This window comes from Blennius ocellaris (genome assembly GCF_963422515.1).
Source record: "Blennius ocellaris genome assembly, chromosome: 7".
Taxonomy (NCBI): Eukaryota; Metazoa; Chordata; class Actinopteri; order Blenniiformes; family Blenniidae; genus Blennius; species Blennius ocellaris.
Genome location: NC_137656.1, coordinates 14,923,378 through 14,940,733, shown reverse-complemented (window position 1 = coordinate 14,940,733; position 17,356 = coordinate 14,923,378). Strand labels below are relative to the sequence as shown.

The following is a 17,356-nucleotide window of genomic DNA, read 5'->3' as shown; positions in this document are numbered from 1 at the left end:
TGTTTATTGATTCAGAATCATTCTAAGGCCTTTTAGAACATACGGGTTGCATGTGAACATGTGGCAAAAAAAAAGCACTCGTATGCTGCATTAACAAAAAATAGTTTCTTCAAACAAACAAGACTATGCTAAATTTAGGAGGAACCAACAAGGGCAGATCCAATCTGCAAAGATATAGTGTACATCCTCTGGTATAAGCCCCCCGTGACAAGAGGTTGTAATTTTGATCAGCTCTTTGGAGCACTGAGACACTTACAGGTGAATGACCTGATAGAAAAGCGAGATCTCCCATTTAAAAAAAACACTTGAAATCCAAAATAAAAAAGACTGCAACCTAAAAGCTGCACATTCATTAAATACTAGTGGTGCCCTTCACTACCGTAAACTGGGCTGACGTCACAAATCCCCCGTCTGACTGAGGAGTGCTGAACACCAATAATAATAATAATAATAGATAAAAAGTCCAAACCCACAAGGTTGAACCGGGTATGAAACGTTTCAGGGCTTTTAATTTGAAACAAGGGCTGTTAAGTTTGCAACAGGCCTCATTGGATTGACCAGCGCGGCGAACACCGCGGGGGGGCACAGCCAGAACAACAAGACGAAGAAATACACGCTGCAGGTGGAAGGACACTTTGACCTCAAGACTCTGTGAGGTCTAATTTTCCCGCCATTAAAACCCACACTGCTTCACCTAATATCAAAATCAGCAAGGCAATGAGCCGTGGCTCTGACATACTTTGATGTGGCTTCGGGCCTGTTTCCGTCTGCTGTGGCTGAGCGATGGTTTCCTTCCATCCGTCCTGAACATGCAAGTACCCAGAAGCACAAACCTAAACAATGAGGAATTGGTGAAACAGCCCATGTCGTGTACTACCCTTAATGTGTCATCCTGCAGAAAACAGCCCTGGTTTGATTTGTTCATGAATGAGTGGAAAACCATTACGCACACCAGCGTAGCCCTGAGAGACTCACAAGGAATAGAAAACACCTCAGACTGTTTGTTCAGCCAAGATCTGATAACACTGTTTACATAAATAGAGTGTGTATATAGATATAGATGTATATTGCTAATCTGTACTGCTATTTCAGGTATGTATCCCTATGAGGGCTGTAAGTTATATTTTTTTCACCATGCTGAGGCCTTCCCTTTGGAAATCGTTGTAACTGATCGACTACGACTGAAGTTTGACCTGATATACAGTTTAAATGCACCAGAAATGTGGCGAGTGAGTCTGAAGGCAGAAGTTTGACAAGGACGGATAACCACTAGAAAACCAGTGAACAGACAAAACCCTGGTGGATGGGATACACAACAAAACGCTCGTCTCGCTTGGTTCGACGTACAAAAGCCCTCAAGTAACCATCGAGAACATGCAACGCCTTTCTGGAACAAATAAAACTACTTCCAGCTTGTTTATAAAAAACAAAGAAACAAAAAAAAAAAAAAATCAACCCACTAGTTTCTCATAGCGGAAAAAACGGCACATCCACAAACTTTATAAACAAATCACATTCACTCAGTAATTCCCTTTTTTTTTTATCACAATGTTGTGATTTTATGTGATAAATATTTAACTTTAAATAGCCATTACTGTTTAAAACAAGTCTGCAGGTACCCGCTTCCAAAAAGGTGTTTGGAGGATTGTCACCTAAAGCAGGTGAAGGTAGTAGTACTTACTGTTAAACATACAATGATAAAAACATTTTTTTTTTGTTTTTTTTACATGATACGTCTCCCCGAGTGTGTTATTATCAAGAGTCAAAGTGTGACACAGCACACTTTTACCTGTTGTACTAAAGGCGAAGCCGGATTCGACTTCATCACTGTGCTGACTTCTGACATTCTGTGGATCTTTGGAAGACATCTTGCTGAGTAAGAAACACTAGTGATATGTTTATTGGATGACTGACGTTAAAAAAAAAGGGAAAAAAAGTGGCTTTTGAGTGACCTTAACTTGTCCAAGTACAAGATCAAACATCGGCATGTGCAACGGCCTGGATGGCTTCTTCAGGAAGCAGCGAGGGGTCGTTGAGGATGGACGTGGACGTGCTGAGCTGGCGAAGAGTACCCAGCACCACTGAAAGACAAAAAACCAAACACAGCCGTCTCATATCAGATGGGCTCGACCAGTACAATGATATTAACTTCATTTTCATCTTAGTTTTAATGCAAAAATACAAGTACTTTCCCCCACATGTTTCACAATGAATGCCCTTCACTGTACATAAACCTATTATGAACAACCACACTTTTTATTATTTAGAATAAGGAGAATTTCAACTCCTCTTTTGACACATTTGTATTCATTTCTTTAAAAATCACAAACTGATGTTGTCAAAGGCCCGTCACTGAGGCTGTATGACTTCTGCAGGTTTTAATTTAAGATTATAAGGCAATATCACTGGCCAACAAATGCTACGTAGTTGTTCAGCGGTTCAGTTCTGGGTCTTAGTGTTCTGTTGTGCCCGGTAACACGGGAGAACAATGAGACCACAGCGTTAACAAAAAAAAGAATGAAATGTATTAAAAACCCTAAAAAGCGATAAAAGGAAGGATTATATAAAAGGTTTCTGTGGAGCCAAGGGTCTCGTCACTCTGAGCTTTGGATTTTGTGCATTCAGCTGCTACAAGCTAAAACCTCCTTGCACCAAGTCGTATGAATGTTAACTGAAACACAGTTAAGAGATTAGAACGAGAACTGCGGTCTTGTGACGCAGCAACAAACTGATTGTTCAGTGGGTTGCTAAAAAAGTGTCACTGATAGAAATCTTCTGACGTCACCTTCCATCAACCTACTGAGAAAATTAATCAGTCAACTTGTAACCACGTGGGAGGTGAAAAACAAAATAGCCTGGATGATGTAATCTCTACTGCTGGTGTGACTTTAAAAAAATAAGTTACATTGTTAAACTTTCTGTCATCGCGTCCTGTTTTTGTATTTTCCAGAAAAAAGGGGAACGCACAGAGACGGCAGCAGGAACAGAACAGGAAAATGTGAGTGATCGAAATAGAGACAGAGAAACAAATTGCTCAAGATTCAGAAATTGGTGATGTGTTGATCCCTTTTTGAGGAAACGGGTAAAAATGAGGAGCAGTGGACTGCTGGGGATCAAACTCATCGCCAGTTGGCAGTGGGATTTCATTCTTAGGCACTGAGTTTGTCAGGCTGTTAAAAAAAAAAGAAAAGATATGGAGCCTATTACTTACTGGGTCGGAGTGCTGGAAGAGAGCAGTGACGATCGAGCCACTGCAGTGTGGTGTGACACAGCTCTGCTCTGCTCGTAGTCGACACCATCCCGTTGAATGACTCAAACAGAGGCCTAATAATGATGCTGAACTGAAGGCGAGGAGGTCAAGGATAGCAGACACCATACAGACAGAGAAAGGACCATCTGACACCAAGGCAAGGGTTTGACTGAGCTTTGTGGGGTTTGCATGTTCCCACTGGGCTGTGTTGAGGTTTCTCTGTTGGACTGGCTCTGATCCGAGGTCAGATCAAGGAAACTCCATACTTATTTCCCACCTAAAAGCTCTATTTCCTTCAGTTGTTGTGAAGCAAATTATTTCATTACTCTCTGAACAAAATGAATCAACATCTTTTTTAGCGACATGCCGTGTCCTTGTCATGTTTAGATTTATTTTCAAGCTGGACTTGTGACACACTCCCATAACTTCCTTCAGGAATGGTGTTTGTCGCCTTCCTTCTTTGGAAGTACAAGATGTCTCAAATTCAATTGTGGCTAACACATATCTCCAGTGTTTTGGTTATGGACTAACGTCATTGTCGATTGTAGGCCTTGGCTCACCTCCACAGTGGTGTGAACATGAGTCAGTACCTTTCCAACTAAAAAAAAAAATACACAGAGCCCACTGTGTTATTTATAAGCAGCAGCAGTTTAGGAACAGAGCTTTTTCACTGAAGGATACAATCCAGAACTTCCAGTTCTGTAACGTGCGGCTCTTAATATACTCATTAAACTTCTCTTGCATGTGGTCGAAGTGATGCCGTCTGACCGGCACTCCTGTCGCAGGCAGCTGCTCCTGACATAGGCTGTGAGGGGAATGATGTGTCACAATGTGAATGACTGTGCTAAACTCATATGTCATAAAAGGAGTGAAACACACAATTTTTAAACATACTTAATGGAGGAGTTCAGCTCTTCTATCTCCTCTCGGAGTCTCCTGGCCTCCTCCTGCATCTGCTGCCGATCCTGCTGAAGTTTCCCAATGCAATCCACAGTCTTCTGCAGGGTGACTGCATTACTGATCTGAATGCATGACAATTTCAAAGAAAGTGAACAATAGAACATTTGAAAATAAGGCCCACCCACAAATGTCCACCATGTGTTGTTGGTGATGTGACATACATTTGGTTGAGATTTCAGAGCTGGAACCAAGTTGCAGAGGGTCTTAAAGCCAAAATTGATGTTTGATCGCCTCTTCTGCTCAGCAGATATGTATGTTCTCCGACTCTGTTGCACAGCAGAGGTGGAAAGATTACACATAGTATACAGAGAATGGGGGAAAAAAAAAAAAAGACTCATGCAAAAAAGTAGTACTGACAATATCAAGTTCTGAGATTGGCATCAAGAACAGTTACAACTTTTATTGTCAATCAGAAGAAAGCCACAAAAACCCAGTATGTTATTATGTAATATTATCTTCATAATGTCATGGAAGGAAACAGCCATTATTGGAAGCACAGACCTGACTTTGTTCGCTCTTCACCAGAGCCGTACTGCTGCTGCTCATCGACAGGGGACTCGGGACTTGATCTAATCCACATGGCGACCCTTGGCCAGACCCCGGCTGATTGGGAACTAAAAGCAAAAGCAAACGAATGAAAATTCAATTCAGAAAGAGTGCGACAGCAGGATTCGGGGAGTTCTTGTGGTTGGGGTGAACTCTCACCGGCAGGCGAGGACGTTTTCTCATGTTTGCGGTTGGAAGATCGTGATTTGTCTTTGGGGACAATGGGCTGCGGAGACTTTGGTGTTGGAGCCATGACGTGAAATCCAGATGCCTGGAAAGAAAGCGAGTAGATGGAAAATAATAAAAGCAAAGTCAAACTGTAGTGAAATGTTGCATTTCTTGGGTAAAAGTTGACAGAAAGAAAAGTGAATTGAACTGAATACTATTAAACCCTGATTACAAACCAAGTTTATGGAAAATCAGCTCAAACAAGAGTAATTTGATTTGCTTGTCACAACTAAAATTACAGGAGGTTACTCCAAATTTAAAACAAAATAATCTATTATGGACAGCTGTCTAAAATTTATTTGAGTCCTTGAATTGAAGCTCATCTGATCAACTTTTTTGTGGCACAGGATGTGCTCACAATTTGAGGCTTTTTTTTTTTTTAAGGTGAAATATGATTGCATTCTAGAAATACTGTCAATAGAATAAACCCAAGAGTGTGAAGAGGAGATCAATGTCTTGTCCAAGGAAGAAAAAATTACAAAAAGAGACTTTGACACTGATCATTACTGGAGACTTACTGCTGGAAACACAATTCACAAGCTTAAGTTCAAGGAATATTGGCTTCACTCACTGCATGTCTGAGGAGGCAGGTGATCAATTACCATAAGGGAAGCGCCACTGAGGTCTCAGTGTCAATAGTAAATAGGAGATCCATAATTCCATCTATCAATATGCTTGTTTTGTCAAGGTTACAAAGTTAGTCCAGGTCAAAACTGCACTTCTTAGGTGTAGAGATCAGTGGTGTGTCAGAAGGGGGAAGAATGAGCCATGTACTGTAAATAAAAAGTGAAACAAAAACAACCTGCCTACAAGGAAACATAGCAACTGGTGGAGTTTCAAAGGCGAGAGGAGTTCAGTCCTGTATGATTAATTGTAGAAAAACAAACTGGCATTGGAGGCTATCAACCAGGATTAATGGGCAGAAATGACTCAGAAATGAGCTGGCAGGACCTTTGTATGACATTTGCAGCAGGTCATAACAGCACTGGGCGTTCTGCTCGGAGTTTAATGATTTCAGTTATCAAAAGTAGCAGATTGTGTTAAACCACCAGTGATACTGATTGTGTTCATTCTTGTTTGAGCTGGGTTTTTTTTCCAAATGGAGCTGAAAGTTTCCACATTTGTCCCGACGAATGGGAGAATAGCAGTGTAGTGTGGAAGTATATGTGCAAAAGCGGTGATGACCAAGTGTGCTGTAAACATACTGGTACTAGATGAGATGGGGTGATGACCACTCCAGCGTTGGAGACTACATCTGCTTTCAGAGATGAGGGGGTAACAATCACAGCATTGGCATGGCCTGGGAATGGTGCTGAAACGGTTCACATGTAAAAATTTATGATTTTTTTTTCTTTTATTTACATGCAATGTTATTTTAATAAAAGGACAGTATTGTTGTGGTTAACAAAGCTCCTCGCTGATTTCCTTGCAAACCTTAAATATCCAACTGAATATAAACAAACATCACTACTATTAAATACTTAGTAATAATAAGACATACATTTACTTGGTTATGACTTAGGAGACATTAATACCGCAATGTCAGCTGTTAAAATGACATCATCACTATTATCATTAAAGAATATGACAAAATTAAGAAAGAATGGGCAGTTCCTGGAACCACGTTCTCTCTGCAGATGTGGAACCACAGACCTGTTAGGATGAGGTGAGAGGAGGGAAGCGTGTTAGCGGGAGCGATCCGCTGCACAGGGCGGCTTTTGTTGGCACTGGATGAATGAATAGCTTGAGGCAGAGCAAAAGTCTGACGCTGCTGGACAGGAGTGGAGGGTAACCGGGCCAGGGGCTGCAGCTGGGACGGAGGAGCCGGGGGCTGCGAGGATACAGAGCCGTACTCCGAGCTGTGGCTGAAGGTCGGCGCCGCGTCGCCGGGCGTGGCGGCCGAGGAGGAGGCTGCGTGTTTGGACGGTACAGTCTTTTCCAGGCCCGGCGAGGTCTTCGGGGGTGAGGGAACCATGGCTGCTGCTGCTGCAGAGGACATCTCCTGACCTGGGAGACACTGCACCATGTGATCGTGGGGTAATGTCTGAGGGACGGCACGGGACGCTCCCGCTTGATCGGAGGGCGCCACCTGTCCAGGAAACAGTGGCATGTATCTTTGTACATAGGCAGCGTCGCCGCTGCCACCGCCTGTGGGACTGGTCTGACTGGCCATGGGAGGCGAGATGGACAAGGAGTCCGAGGGGGTGATGTGATTGGTTGAGAGCTGCATGGAAGGGATTAACTGGGCCTGGCAAAGGAAAGCAAACAAAGATACTCAGTCTTTTATTCTGGATCATAAATACAGTGAGCACTTGCGTTACTCGGACATTTTGTGTGTTGATAAATAAGATTTTAAAATTACACATTTTTTTGTTATTCTATGATTTCTTTACTTTACGGTATGTCAGGATTATCCCAATATTCATGAATATTGGCTTTCTTTAAGGCTAATTACTGACAGTGCACCTGCATTAGAGTAGCTTTAGACTAAACACTAGTTTTTCCATGCGTCTCTTCAATAATACTTGTCAATCCCGACACGTATACTGTCATTTACTAAACTGGAGACATTTTAACATTAAAAACAAATCACGATATACGAGGCAGCTTTCTATGAGAACAGGACAAGCCCTGAGGTTCTCCAGTAAAACCAACCATTACTATTTCTCAATAGATATACTAAATATAGTAGCTGGTTAGTAATGGAGAACTTAACGGTTTACTGACAAGAATCATTAGATTATTGCCAGTAAACCATTTCCATTACTGTCAATCCACAGTGACGGGTTTAAAACTGGATGTGTCAGACAAAGCATTGAGATTTTCTCATTTTAATATTGTTAAAATAGCACCCAGAACAGTGAGATCTGTCACTTTAATGGTAAACATCCAACGTTGCCATGTTTTGATTGCAAAGAATGCAAATCCAGTATTTAGCACATCTGGTGAAATGATAAACAAAGTTTCAAAAATAATAATAATGGGGAAAATATTAAACTGCCACTTGTAAATCAAGGAGAGGAATCAAAACACTTTTTTTTTTTACAACTTTACTGGATTGCTTTTGATTTCACAAGTAAAAAAAAATAAAAAATGCTAGTTAAGAGTGTACGCCACAGCCAAAAAAGTGTCACTATTCATGAAGCTACCTTTTAGATGTATCTCTATATAGGTCAGGACTATTACAATGAAGCAGAGCCTCAAACCACAAACTGGATTTACCGCCTTACAGTCGTACACATTTCTCAGCCAGCAATGTCACAGCTGACATTACACTACTGCATTCATTTCATTCAATATATTTTCAGGAGCCTATCGAAAAGGGTTTTATGTGGAGTTTTCAGGACAAACTTGTCCAAGTGCAATCAGTTATGATGACCTCAGAAATCTCTGTAGTTCTTTGCAGAGGGGGTTGACTTGTTGCGAAACTTGAACAGGTGTTTGATATTTGAATATCCATAAATAAAGAGACACATTAGGTCACTTGCAGCGTCGAAATGAAATCAATTAATATTTAAGAGAGAATAACAGTCTGTGATAAATCTAAAGAACTTCTTTGCTGCATTTCAGAAATATTGTGGAAAAAAAACACATCAGACAATCTGAAGAGATATTACCTTGAAGTTGTGGTTGGATAATTAACTCGTGGGTAACCTCAGACAGCGAGTTAAGCTGTACGTACAGACAGTGAATAAAGTTTAGTAATATTATTTTGTTACATAGATTATTTAGTGTAGCTACATCCAGAAGGAAAGATGGTGGAGGATGTGCTGGAAATTCACCGCCCCCAAAAAATACAAAATAAAATACAAAATTTCGATGTAAAAAAACAAAACAAAACAAAGAAATTCTTTCTCGTGATGTGCGTTAGGGCTCGGGCATTGAGCAAGTGTTTACCTGTGACTGAGAGCTGCTGCTGGGTAGAGGGGTGACAGATGATGCAGTGGGGGAAACAGAGGGGAAGACGGGCTGACGGAGGCTGTGAAATAAGTCTGGAACAAGAGTCTCTATGTTAGCTAGAGGTTAGTAAAATCACACTACTTCTCGTGTTAGGCTAGGCTAGGCTGGAGCAGAGTTACGAGAACATGTGCGCTTGATTTCTGTACAGTGTGCACTATTAGTCGGTCTGTGAAGCTACTGGGGCCGCGGGTTGGTGCCTTACTGCTACCTTGCAGTGAATCGAAGGAGTCCATGAAGTCCAGGTTGGGCTGCAAGGGGATGAGTCCTGGCTGGATCATGTCAGCATTTCCTGCATGAGCTGTGACAAGTAAGGGACAGAAAGCAACACTTGATATTTTTACAGATGCATCGAATTGTGTATCAACCTATGCCCGCGTGGCCCTCGCTCAGGACGATCTATTAGCAGCATCAAGTGTGAAGAAAATTGGTACAAAAGATTAAGTTATCAAAAATGAATCATCAAACCAAGGATGAGACGATACTCGGCTGATTTCACAATATCCGTCGAATTATTTTCTCACCAATTTCCCTGGGATTTGGCCAGGATATGGGCTGGTGCGAGGCCAACGTTGAGAACAAGGTGTCTGAGAACTCAGACATCAGAACATCCATGTCAAAGAGCGGGTCCATCTCCATGGGGGCAGGCACGTCGTAATGCTTACGAGGCAAACGGCGCGCGGCAGTCTCTTCATCCTGATAAATGGAGACACGGAGCATGTCTGGAGACACTTCCCCGAACAGAGAGAACTGCTCCTCGGGCCCCTTCAAGTGTCCAAAATGCAACCAGCAAGCCAGTTAGTGACACACAAGCATGCGGTTTGGTTACATGATTACTCTGAACTAAAACATTCCATGCACTATTCTTAAAAGTAATTGCTCTTCACACTCCAGTTTCCCCACACAGTCCAAATTCATGGGTTTGGGGTCAATTAGTGACTAATAAATAACAATGCGTGTGTTTTATATGGCCCTATGTATGTAGCCACAGCTGCCCCGGGGCAGACTAACGGAAGCCAGGCTGCCAAATTGCGCCCTCAGCCTCTCTGACCACCACCAACCACTGTAATTGTTTAAGTATGTGTGGTAAATCAGTGACCTGTAAACAGTGTAACTAGTCTTTGCCTATAGTCGGCTCAGATCTTTAGTTCCAGCCCCCACAACTGGAAGGTGGATACATTGACAATAGATTATGATTGTAAATCTACTATTAGAGTCGTCTCAGGAGCTTGCTCAATTGGATAATGTTCGGGGGAAAAAACAAAAAAACACACCAGACAAAGTATGGGGAAAAACATCTTAGTTTTACATATAAAATACAGTTTATATACAACAAACTGGTCAAAAGTCACATGTGACGTTATTTTTCAACTCAATCAAATTACTTTTGGTGGCAGAAACTCAATTAGAAACTGCTGGGCCACTGAATTAAACACACATATTCAATCTGCTGCCATAAATGTTTATACGTAAAAATGTTCAATCTTGCTAAAATCACCAGAGGCGCTTTAGTTTAACTATACACTCCTTTTATGTTGTAGTTTCCAGTGGTGTTGACATTTGTTTTTCATATTCTGTCCCCTAACGACGGGTTGAAGTAATGCCGTCCTGTACCTGCGGACCTGCTAAATGTTGTTTGGACTGTGGGGGGAAATGCTGGAGTACAAAGAGAAAATGCACAGGAATAACATGCAACTCTAAACAAAAGGGACTGACACATATCGGTGGAATGTAAAAATAAAAAGAGAAAAATTGGATAGAAAAAAAAAATGTATGCAAATGTAAACATTAGAAAGGTGACGTGGTTAGCGATGGTTAATTGCATTAGTTTCAACATGTGGAGGAATAGATGCTGACAGTAACATCATGGTATGAACAACACTGAGCAGTCAGTCATACCGTCAGTAAACTCGAGAGGTCCTCGTCCTTGTGCTTCTGTAGCTATAACAAAAAAAGTCACGTTAGAGAAATATTCATGTATGCTTATCAAGAAACGAAAGCGGTGGCAGAAACCTGAACAACGTACCCTTTTTTTAAAGTACGCTCTCCATTTGTGATACTCTCTAATGACTATTTCAATTCTTCTTTTCCAGCATTTCCCCTCTGTGGCGATGGCCTACGAAAGAACAGAAGCCACAAGCAGTGCTAAATGACCAGCATCCGCTTGAGAGACTGAGCACCTAATCAAACTGTGTGTAGTGTGTCTGGTGGAATCATGATAATCGCACTTCACCAGCTTTACCTCCGCAGGACGATGCACATCCATGTCCATGTTTCCATCCAGCGGCGTCACAAAATGACAAACAGGGTTTTCTCTTCTCTCCACATCTAAGAGTAAAACATGGTTCATGTCACTCACAGTTTGAAAAACAAGTGCGACTATTCACAAACTAAACTAGAAACTATGTTGTACCTATTAACTTGAAATCTTACTGGACAGTGTCAGCACTGTGATAAAGATAGACAGAAATGATGTCAAATGGATCCTATTTGAAATATTGTCCTTCAATGATCTGCTTTAATCACATAAGTTTTTTTAATCTACTCTATTTTTACATACTATTCTAACTTTCGACCCTGTACATCAGTGATCCTAACACCCGAGCACCTTGGACTATCTTGAACATAGCTATTCACAGTTTTTACTCGTTTTGAAAATGAATATTTAGAAATTTGGGGGTTTTCTCTTGATCGTGTGATTTATTGCATTCTGTGATCATATTTAGGGCGCTCGGGAGACATTGTTGACTTATATCTGGATTTAGTCGTGGCTGCTGTCTTGAAGCCTTTCGTCGTGGCTGTTGAGGTGCAGGACTTCATATTGTAGTGGAAAATGAGACATTGTCGAGTCCTTACACTGCATATACCACGCCCTCCATATGGCGTTGTTGAGGCGGATCTTGTCTCTCCAGAGAAGTTTCAGGCCTCTGAAGTTCTTCCATTTGGGAGATACCAACTTACCACTAAAAAAAAAAGATAAAGAATTAGAAAGTGAAATCTGAGGACGAGACTCAACTTGCACCACCATATCAATCAACATCTCGACAATACATCAAAACCTCATCCCGCAGCCCGGTGTTCACATTTTATTTACACTGTATCTCTTTAAAACGTATAGCTCCATTGTTTGGGTTTAAGCTATCATTGACAGAATAAGAACTATGCTTAAATACTAAAGTAAATAGCTTAGCACAACTGTCCCAGCCTATTATGTGCACATGACAAAGTCACTGGATTTTACATCGGCATCTGTCAGTGAGCCGTCATTTATTTTTATAGTTAAAGCACTGATTTTTTCTGTTTTCAGTCTCACGTTGAAAACAAATAAGAAAAAAAAACTGCATTGGAGTGTATTGGATTAAAAGGAAGCGAAGTTGCTCTACACATGTGAAAAACTTCTCAGGCCCACCAATGTTGTCGCGACTGTTTCTTGGCTATAAAAGCTCATAATTTGCTATAACAGGATGAATGACAACAACAGAACAGTGACTACTCTATAAATAGTAAGTCCAGTCAGTCAAATCTGTTGCTATTTGTGAAGTGAGAGGGAATCCTCCGAGCAGCTGGCACCACGCCGCCGTCACTGCAGCTGTAAACAGAGAACTATGGGTCACGTGACCTCAGCGAACATTGAATGCATATTGACGTGCGTACAATGCGAAAATGACCACAATCAATAACAGTAAGGGACACAACACTTCATTTCTTAGTTAGTTCCCTGAGTTAGAATGACTTTTTTATACAACCACACAGAAACAATTAGGTTGATATTTTTTATGGGGTGGGGTTTATGAATCACATTTTCAGAATAGTTTATATCAAAAATTGTGATCGAAACAGCTTTGAGCTGAAAAGATTGATCAAAAGCCCGACTTGGGGTCATCAGGCAGATTTGGTTAACTTTGTTTCATTACATCTCAGGAGTCAGGATGTGATGATTAATCAACTATACATAACTTTTGAAGGATAATCACCAGGTTTCTGACTTTCATAGTTGAAAGAAATTAAGACACCACAACTGCCATCACGCTGGATGATATCTAAATCGCTAAAGACTGTAATGCTCATGGAGTTCACACTTGTTTTGCTTCATTTTTATGTGATGTGCGAGGTTGAAACCCCAAATATAATACAAGTACTTGCTGAATACAGGTCATCAGACAGAGAAAATAATTGTCATTATCTTAAAATTCTAAGTTAATTTTGTTTTCATAAATGATGCACAGATGATAAACACATGATCTTCTCAACGAAGAAAGCAAATGTTCCTTTATGTGACAACTGTGTGAGCCACAATAAGATTTTTAATTATTCACAGCTTCTAAACAGAGCTCACCGGTTAAAGCAAAGTCACTGACTCGTATCAAACCTTTAAACCACAAGACAGATTTGTTGAAAGAAAACAAATGAACGATGAGCCATAATCACTCCAGACAATCATCTAATCCTAATGTTATGATGACTAGGGTTATAAAAAAGTGACCAAACAAGTCTGAAACTGTTCCTGCCAAGTGTCTGCTGAGGAGCATCAATTATTTCCTCTGCTACCAAAACCAGGAACGTGATCCTTCCCTGGGTTGGAGACTGTCGAGGCACGCTCAAGCTGCTTGGCAGCTCATTTTGGCCCAAATAGATTTTCATTTTGTTTACCATGTTGAAACTAGTCTCTTATTCTACTCATTTGAGATTAGCTCTCAAGTTAAAGGACTGTCCAAAACAAAATCTGATACAAACATAAATTTGCATTTTTTTGCTGTGATACGCAAAAACGGCCACAAAGCTATACATATAATTTTTTTTTTAAAGGTTATGACGTCCAACTCAAAAGACTGCGGCATTAAAATTCCAAAGTATAATCTGTTCCAAGAAGAATGCGACAATATATGACCTCGAGGGAACAGCTTGTTTCTCGATGGTTTCCTGTTTGGTAACACTTTGGTTTTCAAATGACTCCATTACTTGTGGTTTTCACTCTGTCGTATCAGACAGATTAATAAGACGCCTGTATACACATGTGTCTATTTCACCACTTTGTCACTTATGAATTTGTCAAAATGCTGAAATGATTTCTTAATATTTCTATGGGTTATATGCGGATATGTTAATATATGTAAATGTCATGTAAATATATGCAAGTGTAAGTTGAAGTATATCTGTAAACATGAGAAACACTCCCAACAAAAACGAAGACACAGACTAAAATTAACTAATAACCTTGTATCATTGTGTTTGTTTTTCTTTCCAGGCCAATGTTGTGTTATCTAGTGAACACTTTCAGATTACTGAGGTTGGTTTGTGGGTCAGGTTTAGTTGTATTGTGAAGCTACTCATTTCTTGTCAGACATTTTTCTTTCATGTGGTTTAATGTTACAGGTGCTTTTTTTTTTTTTTTTTTTTTAAACACTACATTGTTTAAATTATTAGCAATTGAGATCTTATCTTGCAGTTGTTCAGCAAATTGTTGATTTTATATGTTGTTATGTTTGTTTGGTCCTCTATATAATCTATATATGCCAAACATTTGTCATTTCACATCTCATCGTTAGTATTTACTCGCTTCCTTTCGGTTGTATAGTCAGTGTGTTTCCTGCCTTCATTTAATGCTGTTGACTCCTTTCAGGTTAGTGAAGTCATTTGAGGTATTGTTGTATAAATGTATTTGTTTCTTGTTTTATGCATCTTTTGTGTCTCATTTTAGTTGTTACACTCCATGTGGCTGTTCTGTTTGTCTTTTTATTTGTACCTTTCTTTGGGCACTTGCATGTAAAATGTTTGTCTTATGATCATTTGTTTTCTTTTGTTTATTTCACTTTCAACTATGCTTGTTTTGGGTCACTTTACGAACATTTTGTATCTCTGTGGTTCCTTTGAATTCTCTCCAGTTACTATTGCAGTCATTCAACACCTCTTTTTTGCATTTAGCCTCCAATATATTTTGGTAATATCAAGTTTCTGTGGTTATTATGTGCTCCCTACTCATTAACGTCACTGGTACCAATCACTTTCATATCACACTGGGTCTTGTAATGACGTGTGATTTAGTCCAACGTGCATCTTGTTTGATTTCTATGCAGGATTCACGTTTGGTTGCTGACAGAACACCGATTCATTTGGGTCGATGCTCAAACGTACACAAGAGATGCTTTTATTCAACAAGTGAAGGGTCAAAGTGAAGTGAGCGCAATAGAAATCACGAGTGGTCAGCAGGAAACTCCATGAAGAGCAAACTCGTGACTGTACAGTGTGTGCCCTGGTCCCAGCCTGACTGCTGGGCAAGGGTGTGTAGGATGTATCTCCATGAACCGAGGTGAACGTCAGCCTCCAGGAACTCACCTGTACGCCAGAGTCATGCACTCGAAGAGCTTGGTGAGGGAGGCGTCTATGGAGAGGTGCGACGTGCTCGCCTTGCCGAAGTGGTACGTCTGACAGGTCTGTTTGTTGACAGTGTCGAAGTCGTAGCCTTTCTTCGGAGGGTGCTCGCTGTGCGGGGAGGACACCATGAAGTGTCCGCTGTGGATGATCTGGGACTCCAGCTCGTCCGCCCTCCGCGGCCCCAGCTGCGGCTCCTCCGCGTCCGAGTCGTCCTCCTGCTCCTCCTGCTTCACGGTGGCGGGCGGCCGACGGTACTTCTGCCGCGACATCTCTCAGCGGCTACGATCCGGCAGACAAATAGCTAACGTTAGCCAGCAAGCTAGGACAATAAAACTCTCGCTTTTCATGAGGCGCAGCAGAACTCCGTTAAAGTTTCCCAACTCGGCGCCGAGGAGTCGCAGCCCTCGGTTCACTCATTCTAACGGGCACTGTCGGGCGCAAACTGCCCGAGCCGACTTGTTGTTCTCCTGATAGATATTTGACGTAACTGCGAGTCTATCTGTGACCAGCTGACGAAAAAACTGCTGCGGGTTCCTCGGCTGCTCTGCCAGGAGCAGGAAGTTCATGCGCGAGCGGCGCTCTGATTGGTCCGTGTCAGAGCCCCACCCACCACTCAACTCTAAATAAACTGAAGCGACAGGTCCACCGACAGCCACAGCCCCAAGCTGGAGAGACAGGGCACCAAACAACCATCCGAACTCAAACTGCGTGCACTTAAAATCTCTAATCTTGTTCTTCCTCCGGCGAAAAGGTCTAACCCGAGAAATCGCTTCAGCTCCACTGAGGCGAAAAATATCAGACATCCTTCTTTTAACAATCCAACGCTGGATTGCCACGGTTGGGTCACTATTCGGAGGAAGTCAATGGAAAAAAATCATCATGTTATAATCCTAACCTTTATATCTAATTAAATCTGTTAAAATGCATCACACTGACCAAAATCACATTAATATGATCATTTCTGACACACAAAAAAAGTCAATGATAAAGGCAAACCCTGACAGACAGACAGCCACACACACACACACTCACATTCATGCCATTTAACTTCAAATACATGTTTTTAGACTGTGGGAGGAAACGAGTACCTGGAGAAGATCGTTGGACACGGAGAACATGCAAACTCCACACAGAAAAGCTTGACCTGGTGTGCTAACCAATACATCACTGTGAGACACTTATTATTGGCAAAAAAAGACCCTAAATATGACTTACTTCAACTATTGGACACATTTATTAAATTGGTCATATTGTCAAGTACCATTTTTAATATAATTTATTTTCATAGTTTCAAGTTAAAATAATGAATCAGACACGAACTGGGTAAATGTGTTTTATTAAAAGAAAAGGCAAAACATAACAACACATGTTATTGTTTAGCTATAATAGCCATAATGTAATCAGCCATTCCTTGTCTATCAACAATTTTCTACAAACTATTTGGAAGAAACAGGAAGAAATGTATAACTCAGTGTTGTGTCCCTTACTGTGTCATTTGTGTCATATGCTCAATAAGGGGTTAAATCCTTTGAGAAAACAATCAATGTTTGAAGAATAATCTCAAAATAAAACTTAAATGTTTTATAATAAGCAAAATATTTCCAAAATATAGTGGAAATACTGGCATTGAAAAAAAACACATGCCATATGAAGTTGCATTTATTTGACAGGAAAGTAAAATATTGACTAAAAAGTCTTCATATTCAGAATAAAGTTGAGAGATTTTGAGAAAGTGGAAATATTAAGTATTCAATCTGGCATTGTCTATTGTCTGTTTGACCAATTCATAAGGTAACATGGGGCTCATATTGAAATACATTGTCTTTACTCTCAAAATGAAAACAAATTGTATTCCTATAATACCAAACTATTATGTCCCAATCAGTAGATACAGCTGATGAAGAAATGGGAATAAATGGAGTGAGACAAAATATTTTGCAAATATAAATTCTTGACAGGTGCTATTAGTATACTCCAGTTACTAAAACTGTATCAATATAAACCCAAACTGTACATAACAAAACAAAATGAGTGTATTGTCTA

At 40.7% G+C, this 17,356-nt stretch overlaps 1 protein-coding gene across 4 annotated transcripts; it reads right to left on the bottom strand.

The window, feature by feature from the left end:
* Nucleotides 1-33: 33 nt before the first annotated feature.
* mlxip (MLX interacting protein) lies at nt 34-15,775 on the bottom strand. Of its 4 annotated transcripts, none has more exons than XM_080499508.1 (17): nt 15,275-15,775; nt 11,798-11,904; nt 11,184-11,269; nt 10,968-11,057; nt 10,841-10,882; nt 9,466-9,706; nt 9,153-9,242; nt 8,882-8,976; nt 6,638-7,232; nt 6,190-6,296; nt 4,916-5,027; nt 4,712-4,824; nt 4,372-4,476; nt 4,145-4,272; nt 3,932-4,055; nt 3,212-3,341; nt 34-2,081 (listed from the first exon to the last, which is right to left on the bottom strand). In XM_080499508.1, the coding sequence occupies exons 1-17, from the start codon at nt 15,580-15,582 to the stop codon at nt 1,975-1,977; spliced, it is 2,580 nt and encodes an 859-aa protein (XP_080355634.1). In that variant the 5' UTR covers nt 15,583-15,775; the 3' UTR covers nt 34-1,974. The 4 variants fall into 4 exon arrangements, with proteins under 4 accessions (XP_080355634.1, XP_080355636.1, XP_080355635.1 ...); XM_080499510.1 differs by having other exon boundaries at nt 9,466-9,637; XM_080499509.1 differs by having other exon boundaries at nt 10,841-10,876.
* Nucleotides 15,776-17,356: the final 1,581 nt, after the last annotated feature.